This window comes from Scophthalmus maximus, chromosome 22, assembly GCF_022379125.1.
Source record: "Scophthalmus maximus strain ysfricsl-2021 chromosome 22, ASM2237912v1, whole genome shotgun sequence".
Taxonomy (NCBI): domain Eukaryota; kingdom Metazoa; phylum Chordata; class Actinopteri; order Pleuronectiformes; family Scophthalmidae; genus Scophthalmus; species Scophthalmus maximus.
Window position 1 is genome coordinate 14,651,290 of NC_061536.1, and position 16,211 is coordinate 14,667,500.

Below are 16,211 nucleotides of genomic sequence, written 5' to 3' on the forward strand. Positions count from 1 at the left end.
TAGTGGGAAATGAACGCCCCACTCTTCATCTTTCCCTTCCCATCAGTGTCATATGTTGTTGATCTCGTATGTCGTTGACAAGTAAAAACTTCCATTCGTACCATTTATAGAATTTACCACGTGCGTCTCTCTGGACCTGCTGCTGGAAGTGGCAAATTAAAATAATTAATAGCTGCTGCAGACTTTCACGTTTTTTATTGTAGATTAATTTCATCAACTTCTCAGGCTTCAGTTGTCGTCTTCTTATTAACACAGCGTGAACATGGAGGTGAAGTCGTCACAATGATCCGTTAGAAAACTAGGAGTTCCAAAAGTTAGAAAGGACACGGTCATCTTTTCTTTTTTTTCATTTTAATTCTACCACATGCAATGGATGGTCAGTGGGAATATGAAGTGTACATCACGTACAGTCATGGAGCTGCAGGAGGATGAGGATGTGCTGTACCGTGTGTATACTGTATTTATGAAAGTCCTCCGTCCTGCGTCGTTTCCCGTGCTAGCGTATTCTTTCTCTCAGATTTTATGGCTGCTACTAAATATTCCTGTTTTTAATCTTCAGGCTACAACTTCTTCTCAAATCAACACACACAAAAAAAAAGTGCTCCCCCTTTTCCAAGCAACCTTCCCGGCAGTTTCCTTCCGGAGTGGAACAAACGATGTGCTGGGCCGTCCCGCGAGAAACCGCAGGACTTCTATAGAACGGCTACGTCCTGTGTGTGTGTGTGTGTGTGTGTGTGTGTGTGTGTGTGTGTGTGTGTCTGCCTGCGAGTGTGCGTCTAGTCGTCGCTCTCGAAGGTGTGCAGGCGCGTCTTGAGGCTCAGCGTGCTGGTGTAGGTGAGGTTGGTGGACCGGTACAGGTCCAGGCCCGTCAGGATCTCCACGTCCCGGACTCGCGCCGTGTGGAGCTTCAGCAGGTCCTCGACCCACTGCGACTCGTCGTCGGCGCTCTGCGGGGGACACAGGCAGGAAGTGGTGTGTTAACCTTACCCAGAGTGTAATCGGTGTAATTTTCTGGCGCCATCTGGTGGTTAAAGTTTCAAAAACCGCAACCAACCGAGCGACCGACAGGGGACACTTTATGGCGGCGCACCGCTGATTCCATTTCCTGTTTCCGGCAGCGTCTGAAAATTCCACGTGAACGCGACGTGTTCTGGACGTTTAGTTCAACAACTATTCAACAGGACGTAGAAACATGAGACTCACACGGAGGTCGTCCACCTCATGAACTAGATTTAACATGTGAGACGCCGCCAGCGCACAAACGCTGATAAATGAATAATAGTGAAGACGCATCTTGAAAAGATCCAGGTCCTCAGGTGAATAATTCATTCTAATATCCGACACATTCTGTCAATGAATCACAAACTTCATTAGTATTTCACTGATTTGTAGTTCTGGCTAAGCCGGGCTCCATTGCCAATAATGAAGCACTGAGATCAGATCGATAAGGTCTGACGTCTAGAGAGGCGTCATTCGCTCCAGCAACATGCCGGGGCGACGCCCTCAGTGTTGCCATGACCCTGCGGGGTTTGAGATACCGTCTGCGGTGGAAAGGCCCCTGGAAATTGAAAAGAAGCCACGCTGATGAAAGGCCGGTGCCCTCCCACTGACTGTTCACCTTGGTGCAGGAAAACACACGGAGCTGCCGTGAGAGGCAGGTCAAAGGAGGCGATGTGATGGATCTCAAAAGATTAAATGAGACAAACACAAACACACCTACGGGTTTTCCAACTCCACAACACAACAGAGGACACACCTCACTCATGGTGCCTGGGGTCATTGATGAACTATGACATGATCTACGATCTACGATCTACGATCTACGATGACATGATTCCCCGTCAAAGGTCCTTGAACAAAAGCTGGAGTAGGTCAAACAACAGCGTTCCCAAAAGTCATTCACCGCCCACAGACACACCCACAGTGGGGATTCACCCAAAGTGTTTCTGTTTTTAGTCTCAGGCCAGTTCTGTGCTGCAACTGTGTCTGGAAACATGACCTTTAATTACATCATACGTCATGCTCCGGATCCCACAGACGTACAGTGATTTAACTGAACTAATATTAAACTCTCCGACTGACACCGGCTTCCCTAGTTTCTTTATGTCATGGAAAGTTCTCATGTGCCGTTATCACTTGGAAACACAAAGGGAAATTAACAGGAAAATAAAATAAAGATAAAGAAATAATTTTAAGATGAGTAATAAAAAGCTTAATTTCCATGTTAAGTAAATATTTGCCGCCAACTTTCTTTCAACTCTTTGATATTTTCAACTGATTTCACAGGGAGTCAAAAATGACATATTTAGTAGCACAGTGAATCTGTGAGACCAAACCTATGACATTATTCTACTTTACAAAAGTTTTATGATGTGTAAAACTGAAGAATCATCTGCTTTTAAAGGGTCGGTTCCATTTTCTTACCTATCAGTACTGTTAAATGATTACATGGCATCAAATATTTATCATGAATGGATTCATGTTAATGGAGCTCGTGGGGAATCCTGCGTAGACGGGTTCTCTTCTTCCATGTATAATCTTAAGACCTCCACGAGAGTCATTCAGGCTTCTTTAATAGCAGAGGTTGCAGAGAGAGAATTCTCCGCTCGTGAAACCGAGAGCAGCCAGGGAGTTGACCACATCCAGACAGAGGGGAAACACGGGCCCCGAGTTCTTCTGGTCGGCGCCTCGGCTCACCTCGGGCCAGAGACCTGGGATAGACGTGGCATTTGCTCCTCGATGACTTCTCACTTCCTTCGGACTCATGAGCCACTTCCTTTATCAGAAGTTCCTCATATTGTCTGAGGGCTGCGGCGGCGGCGGGGTTGGAACATTCCCACCCTGCGGTGGTGAGAGAGAGGAACCCGTATCTAAAATAAATCTAGTTGTGTGTGTCATTTCAGTTTTCCAGATTCTGACTCTTTTACCCGACGACTGATCGCCGTCAAGAGTTTGGGAGGGAGATCAGGGCGAGCCACGCCTGCAGCCCTCCGGCCTGAGTGTTTGGGAGATTTCCACACGTCTGCTCCTTTTGTCGTGGCAACGCGAGGCGCCGACGCTCCGTTCAAAGAGTCAGTCAGCTGCACTCAAGGAGACAAGAGCCAAAGATGTAAACAACTTTCTCGCTTCGCACGAGGGACAAAGACTCTGTTTGGACTTTAAAAAGAAGAAAAGCCTGGTTTGATATTCTGGGAAAACCAATTAGTGCTTGTTGTGGCCAACATCTTGGTCATGCGGTCGAGGATGTTGACGCACACGTGTCCTGGTTGGGAACCAGCGAACGCTTCACAGTCCATAAGTACTGTGTCGGTACAAGCACAGCAACTCAAGGTTTACCTCAGCAGACAGAGAACATGCCAACGTCTCCCGGCTGCTTACCGACGGAACGGTCGCCTGGAAACCTACTTTGACCTCTTCTCGGTTCATGGCGCAGCGGAGACAACAGTTCAGAACGTATCAATCAAATCTCGGACTAAACAAACAGGGAGTTCCTCCTGACGGAGAAGTCCGTCATGGAAGAGAGGAACCTCATGACTCATCATTGATGCTGCCGACACATTTTCCACAAGAGCACCGACCAACTCGGCGAATATATGAGCCTTTCAGGAGAGGAGTTTATGGTTCAATCGCTAGTTTCGAGTCTCCGACAGCTGCTACGTCCAATGGGTGCCGTTCGCAGTGGACGAGCTCTCGGGCCAAAAATGGTAACTTGAGGTTCGACTGGAGCTCACACACCAGTGGGTGACCTCACGGTGGCTTGGATACATTTCTAAACACAAATCCAGTTCAGTTGTTTGATTCTTTTCCTACAATAATTTTCCTTTTTTGGTCGTGGCCACTTAGACCCCCATGTTCATCTTGCAGATAACCGTGACCGTTTGGGAGATTAACGGAAGCCCACCGATGACTCACTGCAGCCGCCGTCACCCTGTGATTCACAGTCATGACCTCTGTTATTCTAAGTGGCGTGTGTCAGCTGACGACGATGTCACCGCGTCAGAAACATCGAGGTGATTTTAAAAATAAAAAGTATTGCCCCCAAAAAGGTCCAAGTAACCCAAGAGAGTCATGAGGATATGACACGTCTGACACCAAACACGACGGAGCGGAAGATTCGGTGTTACCACATGAACCCGAGGGGAATCAGCTGATTTAAATGTGATTGTCAGAATGGATGCATCTTGATTCTTAAAGAACAGTGATTCAAAAAGTCTCAAATATTCTTACGGCGCATAGAAAACTGACCAGTGAATAAATCATCCACCGATTCACTCGTGATGTCAAAATATTAGATAAAATATATCATTATATATTGTTATGGTGTTTGTGCCAGTAGGAATTTTTCCCACAGTTTGACCTTGAATTACGTCAGAAGGTAGAAAAAGTACGGAAATATATTCTACTTAAATAAGAGTACTAATACTACACTGTAAAAAAACAATTCCATATATATTACACAAACGTTCATAGTGACGTCTTGTTTTCTCCGACCAACAGTCATTCAGTTCATTTGTTGCGATTTAATAAACCATGAAAAACTTCACAAGCTCAGACGCTAAAATCAGCTGCTTATTCATTTTTTTTGATGATTATATAATTGAATAGTGGATTTAAGCTTAAATTATAAAGATGAACTTGGTTTAATCGCTTCACAATTAAGAATAGTTTGAATGTTTTGTTTTTTATTTTAAAATCTTGAACTGTAAAGCAGCTGCAGCTCTCACATTATTCAAATAGTACCTAAGTACTTCATGTACTCTCCGCTGCCCGTCCTCCTGTTAGACTGAATCAACACATGCAGTGGCCGGGGCAGCGCTGCCCCCTGCTGGTAAAGGGTAAGAACTTACATTGCAGGCTTCAGTGTTGTCCGGTCTGTTGGGGAGCAGGAAGGCAAACACCTTCATCGCGCCGTCACACTCGTCCAGCGTCTGGTTCAGCCCCTCGCAGCTCGTCACCACCGTGTAGAAGTGGGTGGGGACGGGCGGCGCGTCGGCCGAGAACCTGGACAGAGGCGGGAGGCCGACTGTCTGAAATCTCGGGGGTAATATTCGACTCAAACCTCAGAAAGTTGTTCAGTCCTCTGGCAATCTCCAAAATCTCTTTTTTATGACATATAGATATTTATTCTCCTCCGACGTCTTCAACTAATACAAGATGCGGCTGCTCGGTTTATAACCAGAAGCAAGAGACACGACCACCTCACCCCCGGGCTCAGACCTCCCTACTTGACCCCCGTTACATTTCGTATTGATTTTAGGATTTTATTTCTCACTTTTACGGTCTTTCAGAAGTATCAACCTTGATATGTTCCCTCTCGACCTCTACTAGCGTGGAAAAATCTGCGGAACCGTCTATTGTTCTTATGTGATACAAACCATCAATCCTAACCCTGGAACCTACTCCGTAGGGTGCGTCTGACCTGGCTGACCCTTACTCTCTTATCTTCTCTGCGGTGTCGCGGAGTCCGTCGTGGTCGTAGTCGAAGACGGGCCCGGCGAGGACGTTGATGCCGTCGTGCTCCTCGGCGTAGCGTCTCAGCAGCGTCCCCTGTAGGTAACTCCACATTCCTGCATGCAGAAGAAAAACAGTAAGCGGTGAGAAGCTGCAAAACAAAGGAAATGCTGAGCTTTGTGATGAAAACCTCCTTCACTCATCGCCCCCATCTTACTCGTATTATTGGGATGATATCTGTGTCTGGATCAGGAAAGCCACAAGTCAACGCAGGTGTCAACGCCTGCAGGGTGCATCACAAGCCAGAGGTAATCCGATAAGGTAATTACCACCATATTGTGATCTCAGCCAGATATAATATAGTTTTCTCTGAACATTATCCCTGATCTAACTAATTGTAGCTCGTGAACTTTGAATTTTAGTTGAGGAGAAGTGAAATGAGAAACAGTTTGTCAGTCTCTCTGTGTTCATATGACCTATAGACTCGATCGCAGCAGGACAACATTAATCTGTGGATCAGAGAATTTGAGCGAATAACGTCCGAGGAACATGGCTGCCGTGTGAATGTTCATGTCCATCCTCAACTTTGTGCCAATATGCTGCCTCTTATTTTACTTTTTCAACTTGACCTCCTGAACCCCGGAGTCTGGAAAGTGTCTGGATGACGACGAAAATAATGAGAACCATGAGACTCAGGATGTGTCCTCCTCAATCCTGATGGAACCAGACTTTTCTGCAGAAACCTGCATTTATCCAACAATGATTAATTGTGAGTGTGGGTGACTGATTCACACACAGCTAAGCTCTGTCTCTCTCTGCAGAAACAATGGGTATTAGCTCGTCCTGGCTCAGACATGACATCACCACGTCTCTGTCCTTTGTCCCATGTGTCACAGCTGGATCCCACGGAAACCTTGTTGTAGCTTCTCACCATCACACACTCCATTCCCCTTTAGTCTTTTTAAGAAGTCATCTGAGCCCACGACTAACACTCATCAACCGTCTGCTCTTTGACTCTATTTATCTATAAAGGCAAGAAAAGGAGGTAAAAACACAAACGACTTAGAATATCACCACTTTTTTGGGGGAGTTTGTTGCATTTTAAGGTGTTTTAGGTCATTTTGACCAAATCTGTAACGTGGAGATATTTTCATATTCATTGGAGCTCCAACGAGATTCAAGAGTAAGTGAAAAAAATGTAATTCAGATGTTTGAATCGTTTCCAGCTCAGAGCCACGAAGTTCGTATCTGGGCCCGTTTCACCAAATATTGCAACTTGCCAGCTGCAATTAGCAGAACTCGTTCACCCCCTTGTGTTTTTCTTGACACGTTGCACGAATAAATGAAAACCAAATGCAAACTCTGCTTGAGGCTTGAAGGACTCGCAAGAGTATCAGCTCCAATCTTATGTTTCAGTCCAGTTTGGGTCTTTTGAGTTGAAGATGTCGTGACTCACTCTTGAAGGCGGGAAACATGGGAACGGTGTTGGTGATGAGCGACGCGTCGTATCTGGACTCGGGAGACGAGGCCAGCTCTGTCAACAACAACAACAACAACAGACACTTAGATACTTATTATTCAATATTTATAATATTAAATATTATATTATTGTTATAAATATTATTATCATCATCAGCTGCTTTCACACGTCCAAACACCGAAGGAAAGAAAACACCTGCAAACCAAGAACAGTCCAGTAATCGTACGGCGCCTTGGAAGAGAGAACAAACCAGACCGAGCGACGAAGCGCTCACACACTGGTGGGAGAGGTCCATCGAGTTTTACTTTTTGAGATTGGCCGCAAATATAAAGATATTACATCTTTAGCCGTCCATGTTCCTCCCTTCCAGGGCTCCGCAGACCAGACGTTGAAGATGAGATTTGATGACTCTACAGTGACCTCTGGTGGAATATTTGATCAACTGCATCGTCTCCGTGTGTTTTACCTGGGGGGAACAGGAAGCCGTGGGTGAGGTGGCTGTTGTGGCCGTAGGCGGTGCAGCTCTGACTGTGCTCCGACGACACTCTGGGGTCGACCCGGACGCACGGACCACCGGCGGAGACCTCCGGCACCGGAGTCACGTCCTCCTGAGTAGACGAACGCCGGCAGACACGGTCAAACACAAAGATCTCGCAGGTGAAACGCTTTTCTGCAAAACATTGGTGTTGAAATAAAACAATGTGTGTGTGTGTGAGTGTGTGTGTGTGTGTGTGTGTGTGTGTGTGTGTGTGTGTGTGTGTGTGTGTGTGTGTGTGTGTGTGTGTGTGAGAGTGTGTGTGTGAGAATATATGTGTGTGTGTTCGGTGTGTGTGTGAGTGTGTGTGTGTGTGTGTGTGTGTGTGTGTGTGTGTGTGTGTGTGTGTGTGTGTGTGTGAACAGCTCCATCTTGTAAACATGTTCCTGTCAACACAGAGCCGGTGTGTGTCGGTTGGTGTTGTCCTCATGCTCCTGTAGCTCCGTCATGTTCTGCTGCACCGACACAAACACACTTTTTTCCCTCACAGCAGGAAACAACAACAACAACAACAAGTTTGACCTTTACGACCCAACGCCCGGAGGGAGAGACTGGACGTCGGGAATGTGGAGGAAGTCGACATGAACCGCGTGAGGGGAAAGAGCTCGTCTGGACACGTTCGTGGTGTTTGATTTGATTTGGATAACGAGTTTTTGAAAACGAGTGTGTGTTCACCTGTCGTGGCAGCGTGTACGACGTCCACAGAGGCGCGAGCAGCTCTTCGCTGTATCCGCTGATGAACTCCACGTGATGGAGCAAACTGTACCGAGCGTCGAACATCACCGCCGGGCGGCCGAATGGCAGATGGGTGCTGTCTGCACACACACACACACACACACACACACACACACACACACACAATCAGAATGGCTTCTGAAATCATTTGGAGGTCAATGTGTCCACTCGTCCCGTTGCTACAGACGTCGGTATTTACCGTTTACAAAAAATCCGTAGATGGGAAATAAACTCACTGTAGCTGTAGATTCCATCCGCTGCCGGACTGAAAGCTTCGATCGTCTCCTCCACTTTGTTCTGCAACAGAAAACAAATCACAGGTGAAACAGCGTCGCCAGTGTGATTAAACGTCCCCACGAGAGAAACCGTCCTTTGTGACGTCGCCGCCCCCTCCGTCGACCGACTGACCTCGTCGTCGCAGCTGCAGCCCAGGTCGTCCGTCGGCGTGGCGACCGCGGCGTCGGGCGCCGGCGGCGTCACCTCCTCCGGCATGCTGGGCCGGTGCGGCGGCTCCTTCAGCATGTCGTTCAGGCTGCCGTGGGTCCCGTTGTTCGGCGCCGGCTTCAGTCCGAGCAGGTCTGAAAAAAAACACTATTTAGATGAAACACGTTTTCTATTACGACTCCTTTTTTGTAGCTGGAAACAATAAAACTGTTTTATGACCTAAAGCTGCGTCTAAGAGACATGTCGTATATTTATGTGCACATAAACATCGAGATGTACGTTTTCTTCACCGCGAATCTTCTTAAAACGAATCCAACTCAACAGAGACACACGCGAATGTTCCACCGTGTTTTCTGTTCTGGCGCAGTTCGACTTCACGTCCACTGAAAGAAAACTTCAAACGAAGGTATCCTCACCACACATGACGTTGTATAACTCGATGTTATCGAACTCTGGAACGCTCTTCTGGAACTTGAAGCTCGGCCCGTGGCCCATGAAGATCGTCTACGCACGAAAAGAAAAGTGTGAACTTTTCTGAACTCTTGAATCCAATCAGCTGATCGCACGAGACATAGAAGAAAACCAACTTATTTCTCTTTGCTCCAAATGATCACCAACTCCACATGGAAACTTCAATTAGAAAGCAGATGTAACCAGACTTTACCCTCATGCTGGTGATCTTGTTGTCGAAGCCGTGGTCGCCAAAGAAACCACATCGAGTCCTCAGTTTCTCTGGCATTTTCCTGAAACGCGCGTTTGTACATCAGTTGTCAATGTTGCAGAGAACGAGGGGACACAATGATTCTTTGGATTTCTGGAGCGTTTATCGTGTGGACACGTCGCTCGTGATGTGAAACGTGGGATCTGATTCATAAGGATTGGTACAGTATGTACAGCATTATATTTAACACCAAGTGTTAGAGCTACCTGGCGATGTGCCACTTCCTCTCCATCAGCAGGTGGACGTCCTCGATCCGGCGGTTGTTGGCGTAGTGAAGCCTCTTGGGTAAATGCTGCTTCAGGTACGGCTTGAAGTGCTGAGACGGCATTTTGCACTGAAACGACAAATCGCCCCGACGTTGAACGACGTGAACCTCGCGGCTCCGGACCGTACGAAGAAGAGACGAATGTTCCTTGTACTTACGGTGAGGTTAGCCACAACTACTTTGGGGTCATCTGAAAAAAGCACACAGACAACATCCTGTTACCGGGAAGACATTTACATTGGGACAAAGAAAAGGTCTCCGGCAGGAGGCGGCCCGTCCTTACATGTGGTGGACTTGGGGTCGCGGGGTCGTATCCGGCCCAGCGAGCCGGGGATCAGCGTGATCTCGTCGATGTTGAGCGGGTAGCTGCTGAGGAACTCGGTCCGGTCGCAGTGAGCCTCCTCCATCCCTGACACACGGACAAGATGGAAGCAAATTTATTTTTGGGTCTTTTACTTGTACGTCCCGTCTTCCAGAGGGGCGGGCGAGGTCGCACCGTGGTCTCCTACGATGATGACGTTGACGCAGCGATGCAGGTTCATCTGCTTCAGGCCGCTCATCAGCTGACCGATGATGTTGTCGAGCTCCCTCAGGGGGTTGTCCAGCTAAATATGAGGAGAAAGAATCAAACAACGATGACGGACATGAATCCTGCGTCCGTCCGTCCGTCCGTCCGTCCTGCCTCCACACACACACACACACTCACCTCGCTGCTGAGCGGCCCCAGGCGATGTCCGTAGGTGTCGGGCTGCTCCGAGTGGACGGCGTAGACGTACGGCCTGAGGACAGAGAGAGAGAGAGACATTTGAATCTCTTTCTGAGGTCACGTCATTAGTAAACAAGATAAAGGTCCGTCGGTTCACCTCAGATCACCTCATCACCACCCGAGGCCCCGGCCTCACGGCCACACACACTTCACCCTCCGCTGACCGCGGCTTCTACCAGCAACACTCTCAGCCCAGTTCTCACGAACCGTAAAGTTCAGGTTCTTCATATATGTTGTAAAATGTTTTGTGCGTCAGCAGGAAACTTGATTAGAGACATTCATTCGAAAATGTGCAGCTGCACGAATAACGTGAAGAGACGAGTTGGGAGAAGCGGCTTCAGAACCCGAAGAGGATCAAACGCTGCGTTCACACAAAATATTGTGTTCAAAAGAAGAAGAAGAAACTTGTTGCTGATATTCGGGGATGAAGTGACAAAGATTGAGGTTTTTCAACGTTTCAAACCCGAAAGAAAATGATCTGAAAGTTCAAAACAAATGTTTACATCCAGGTGAAAAGACGGCGTGTTCACCTCTCGTCATCCGGCAGATGAAGCCACCGCAGGATGGTCAGGATCCTCCTCTCCAGAGGAATCACCCTGGAAACAAGAACATGGCCAGAGATGAGGACGTCGCAGGAATATAGAATACATGACATGAACAACACACAGCATCTGTTATCACAAAGTCTTCTTCATACTGATACTGGTTTCACATGTTCATAGTGTAGATCTGTCCGAGAGGATCCGCTGCTCCGTCAGCAGCCGAGTGTGAGGGAGGATTGTTCCTTTGTCCCTCGGTCTCAGGAGGCGTCTCCGGCCCTCGTGCTCATGAGGTCATTTACATTCACGTCGCTCCATGTAAATGTTGCATGGAGCGACGCTCAAGCGACTGGGAAACACGTCTCGCACCTTTTGTGGACCCCAACAATTATCAACTTCCATTTACCCGTTCCAATCTGTTAGGCTAAAGTTCAATAAACAATTATAACTCCTTTCACTTTTGTGTCGATCAGACTTCGCACGCTGCGTTCACACCAAACACAAAGCTAATTTGCCGTTACGTTACTCACGCGAGTTTGGCCGCTGGATAATTTAAACTTACTCACGCGAGGAATCACCACCCGAGAATATCCGCCCTTTCTCTGTCGGACGCGGACGTCAAGCGAATGTCTTTGCATTGACTTTGTATGTGACCTCATTGTGCGGGAAAAATTAGCTAGCGGCGCGCTTGGTGTGGAGGCACCGTCACATTTCTGTCTGTACGGTACGGAGCCCGGGAGGTGACATCAGAGTAACGTGTGTACGGTTTACATTGCACATGTGACTTCCCGAGGTGCCCGCCTCCCCTGCCAGCGACATTTTGTTTGCTAGCGTCTACCATATGAGTAGGCCTTACCGTTCACAAGTCGAGCTGTAGTCAGGGGCTCGCGAAATGTGAACCAAAAGGCCTCAGGTACTTAAACCGCATGTGCGAATTACGACGTACTCGAACCATGTCACATCCCAGGCTGCATGGAACAACCCAGAACAGTGTGTTTGACCACAACGTTGGCGACATAAGCACACAATAAGTCCCATCATTTGCCTCCTCACGAAACTACAATTGACCTCGACCCGTCCGTCTCTGGGGTTTGGCAGGTAACCGGTTCAGTGCTGCGTTCAGTGTCAGAAGCTATGGAAAAATATTCCAGTACCAACTTAAGTACCAAGGCCAGAAGAAAGTGCCTGCTTTCACTCCTTGTTCCTCGGCCGTGATCCATATCTGAAACACAGAGGAAAGAGGTTATTAATCAGGATTATGATGTGGTTCATATCCGTAGGACTGACAACGTACTACACAGCTAAATAAACCTGATGAAGAGAAAACACGAGCGAACACTCCGAAGGTCCGAAGTTCATTTCTAATCCCGGACATTGTCGAGAAGGACTCCGAGCAGTTTCCCCTACTTCTGGGGTTTGTGCTAAGCTAGGCTAAAAGAATCCGGTTTCTCTCACTGGACGTCGACACCAGAACTCGTAACTGTGAGCTGCACGATGTCGAACAACCTCACGCGGTGATGCGCTGTGCAGTGGCCGACTGCTCACAGATCTCCTGGCGCTCGGGTTTATTTAATCAGCCTGCGAGTTTGAACCGATTCCAATTCCAATGTGGCGTTGACTCACCGGCTGTCCGCCCCACCAGCGGTGGTTCAGTTTCTCTCTTGTGCGCAGGCTGAAGGTGGCGTTAAACACCGGGTCGTGCATGGTGTTGCCCACGATCCCATGTGACTCTGGGTAGAGACCCTGCAGAGAGACCCCACAGAAGAAAACAAGTCACTACACACATTTATCTGCGGCAGGGTCACAACGTGAACAGGCCGTAAGGACATTCTGAACACGGCTGTTGGCAAACACGTGTGTTTACTTAGCCTACAAACGTGGGAGTACACATTAACAGGCCTGCTTTACTGTACACCATACAGACAGATAGGATCACTTACTGTGGCCAGCGTGTATAAGTTTGGGAAGGTCTTTGACGGGTAGACTGGTCGCATGTAGGGCGCAGACGTACCACACGACCCTGACGGGAAAGTTAAAGTATTTAAACTCAACAGAAGATTTTGAAGGAGCTACTGGAACCGACGGGGGTGACGGTCGCCTGCCAAGACCTTCAGAGGCCGAGGCGGTCCGGGCTAGCTGTTAGCATGCTAACTTTAGTAGAAGCTAAGTAGTACACTGGTTGGGGCTCGAGCCCACAGAGCGAAGCGCCAACCACGAGGCCCGAACCTCCGAGTCGTAGCGTCTGTCGCTGGCGCGTCTCTCAAAACCAGGAAATCAAATACAATGACTTACTGAGCTTGTGTATGTTGGGGATGACAGATTTGCTCTTCTTCAAGTAGGAGGCTCTGAATCCGTCGACAGAGAGCATGATGAGGGGAGGACGGATGAAGCTGGAGAGGAGGAAACGCACAAGTCACCAGTGGAAACTCTGATCTGGAAAAGGACTCAGATCAAGACAATGTGTCTCTCAGGAGTCAGGAAGTAACGACACGGTCGCCTGAATGTACCGTTAGAAGCTACGCCAAAAATTGTCAAATTAGCGGACTGATGTCTGCGACGGTGTGAGATACGGCGTGCGGGCACTGGAGACGTGTCGGACTGCGTCGGACTCACCCTGCAGGACATTCAGCGCTCTTGATCTCCTCGCAGTCGTCCTGCACCCATGAAGTCTCACCTCAGGAGGAAACAAGAGGACACAGTCATCACCACCGCCTCTCATCCACAGTCATCGTCTTCTATTCATCGTCTATTCATTCTTCTAAAGGCCTCAGATAATGCAGACGACACGAATCCATGTAGTGATCCGATACCAAGTCTTTAAAGTTCACCACGTCCATGACAGACGTTCCATGTCATTTATTCTCTGGATGCATCTGTCAGTTTTCAATGCACCGGTGGCGGAGTCCAGGTGTGGGCGGAGGACGTCGGAGTGACGCGGTTCAGTACCTCGGCACAGCGACTTGTAGTTGGAGCAGCAGTCTCCTCTCTCCAGGCAGCCGTCGGAGCAGTGGCAGGCGTGGTCGTCGTTCCTCTCCTCGCCACAGCGTTCCTGGGAACACTCGAATCCCCCCGCTGCCACACGGCAGGGAGGGAGGGAGGGAGCTTTAGTTTTATATATATATATATATTCACCAACAACGTGGAAACACCTCGAATGGATTCAAACAATGAACAAGTGAGTGGATTCAACCTCCCGAGGCCTGGTACGAATTATCCACTAACAAGGAAAGAAAAGAAAAACAATCATTTGGTGACTTTTGGGTTTTGGAGAATGTCCCACTGTTGTTCCACTTAATGTTTTCAAGATGAAGCTGCGGTTTGGCTCTTTTCTTCACCACAGCCGAGGTCTGGATGAGCATCAGCGAAGGCAGAGAGCGAGCTGGAGATACTGCAGTACTGCTGCGTACTTACACACACACACAGTACTTTCTTAAAGTGACCTCATAGTCTTCAAAATGAGACTTTTGTCCTGCTGTGAAACGTTCAGCGATCACTTTTAAATCCTCTGCTTCCCAGATGTTGTGATTCACAAAAGAAACTCACCCGTCTTCAGGCAGTGCTCGTCGAAGTCGGAGCAGCAGCTATAGTAGGTTTTACACAGGTTGTCACATCGGCATCCCGGAGGTTTGGCCTCGTCCAGCTCGAAGCAGCGGCCCTTACAGGAGCCCGCCGAGCTGACCCACTCGGAGATGACTGCAGGGGCGAGAGTCGCGTTCACACAACACAGAAGCCTCATTCGTCTCACTGTTTTATCAAAGATAATATTTCCAAGTCACAAGTGGAATCATTTGGGAAACAGTTATGTTATTTTATTGCTTAATTATCGTCTTTTACCAATTTTGCAGCATTATATTATCTCTCAAATGCCCGAGCGTCCTTGAATGCACCACGAGAGTACACCTTTTAATGCTCTAATGTCACGCGATGATGAAATAACGTTCACACAGTAAAAGATTCTCAAGTCTCTGCAATTTGTCGTAAACTGACTAAAACTAAAACCAGAACAATGTTGTTATTATTTTCATGATCGATTAATCTGTTGATTATTTTCTCGATCAATCGATGAGTTGTTTGGTTCATAGCGAAAAATGTCAATCGTGTTTCCCAAAACCTCGACATGATGTTTTGTTTTGTCGACACACCAAAGATCTTCAGTTCACTGTCACAGAGGAGCAGAGAAACCAGAAGATCTTCACATGGAAGAAGATGAAATCAGAGGATTGTGACCTTCTCTTCCCATTAAAACTACTTGAACTGATTAATCCATTATCAAAATAGTTGGCGATTAAGTTAGTAGATGATAACTGATCAATGAGCCAATGTAGCTCTAATTATTGTTTTCTGTCCGTCTCTTTCTCTGTCTGTCTGTCTCTCTGTCTGTCTCTCTGTCTGTCTCTCTCTCTGTCTGTCTGTCTCTTTCTCCGTCCGTCTGTCTCTTTCTCTGTCTGTCTGTCTGTCTGTCTCTCTGTCTGTCTGTCTGTCTGTCTCTCTGTCTGTCTGTCTGTCTGTCTGTCTGTCTGTCTGTCCGTCTCTCTCTCTGTCTGTCTGTCTGTCTGTCTGTCTGTCTCTTTCTCTGTCTGTCTCTCTGTCTGTCTGTCTGTCTGTCTGTCTGTCTGTCTGTCTGTCTGTCCGTCTCTCTCTCTGTCTGTCTGTCTCTCTGTCTGTCTGTCTGTCTGTCTGTCTGTCTGTCTGTCTGTCTGTCCGTCTCTCTCTCTGTCTGTCTGTCTGTCTGTCCGTCTCTCTCTCTGTCTCTCTGTCTGTCTGTCTGTCTGTCTCTTTCTCTGTCTGTCTGTCTGTCTGTCTGTCTCTCTGTCTGTCTGTCTGTCTGTCTCTCTCTCCGTCCGTCCGTCTCTTTCTCTGTCTGTCTCTGTGAGTGTCTCACCTTTGGTGTGGGGCGGTGGGTTGTCTCCGCCCTCGGCCGGTCGGCTCGCTTGAAACACATACGCTCTGCTGACATCACTTCCCCACAGGCAGATCACGACCACTACCTGCCGACACACACACACACACACACACACACACACACACACACACAGGTTAGTTTTTTTGACTCCCACGCCGTCCACTTTCCACTCAGGAAGGTCAGAGGTCAGGAGCCACTCCAGCTCAAGGGCCCTTCACTGCCGCCGCCTCGTTGACCAAACTAGGAGCGAGTTTCCTCCGGCGCCGGCGGGGACACATTCGTGTTTCCCGTCTCACCAAAGTGGGGTCGGAGGTCAACGGGCCGAGCCCAGGAATGGCGACCCCGGAGGAGCCGAGGTCGAGCGTGGTGTGA

At 48.3% G+C, this 16,211-nt stretch overlaps 1 protein-coding gene across 1 annotated transcript in view; it reads right to left on the reverse strand.

The window, feature by feature from the left end:
• Nucleotides 1-180: 180 nt before the first annotated feature.
• LOC118291634 (ectonucleotide pyrophosphatase/phosphodiesterase family member 2) overlaps nt 181-16,211 on the reverse strand; it is a 17,820-nt gene continuing 1,789 nt past the window's right edge. Inside the window, exons 2-25 of the mRNA XM_035619961.2 lie at nt 15,819-15,924; nt 14,480-14,629; nt 13,883-14,008; nt 13,550-13,610; nt 13,229-13,326; nt 12,877-12,956; nt 12,560-12,679; nt 12,091-12,158; nt 10,928-10,993; nt 10,338-10,410; nt 10,128-10,236; nt 9,915-10,040; nt 9,790-9,821; nt 9,573-9,700; nt 9,310-9,388; nt 9,062-9,149; nt 8,610-8,779; nt 8,438-8,498; nt 8,142-8,281; nt 7,398-7,539; nt 6,908-6,985; nt 5,435-5,567; nt 4,848-5,001; nt 181-947 (exon numbers count right to left, since the gene is read on the reverse strand). Coding sequence (XP_035475854.2) covers nt 777-947; nt 4,848-5,001; nt 5,435-5,567; nt 6,908-6,985; nt 7,398-7,539; nt 8,142-8,281; nt 8,438-8,498; nt 8,610-8,779; nt 9,062-9,149; nt 9,310-9,388; nt 9,573-9,700; nt 9,790-9,821; nt 9,915-10,040; nt 10,128-10,236; nt 10,338-10,410; nt 10,928-10,993; nt 12,091-12,158; nt 12,560-12,679; nt 12,877-12,956; nt 13,229-13,326; nt 13,550-13,610; nt 13,883-14,008; nt 14,480-14,629; nt 15,819-15,924 — 2,559 coding nt within the window. The 3' untranslated portion in view covers nt 181-776. The remainder of the gene's footprint in view (nt 948-4,847; nt 5,002-5,434; nt 5,568-6,907; nt 6,986-7,397; nt 7,540-8,141; nt 8,282-8,437; nt 8,499-8,609; nt 8,780-9,061; nt 9,150-9,309; nt 9,389-9,572; nt 9,701-9,789; nt 9,822-9,914; nt 10,041-10,127; nt 10,237-10,337; nt 10,411-10,927; nt 10,994-12,090; nt 12,159-12,559; nt 12,680-12,876; nt 12,957-13,228; nt 13,327-13,549; nt 13,611-13,882; nt 14,009-14,479; nt 14,630-15,818; nt 15,925-16,211) is intronic.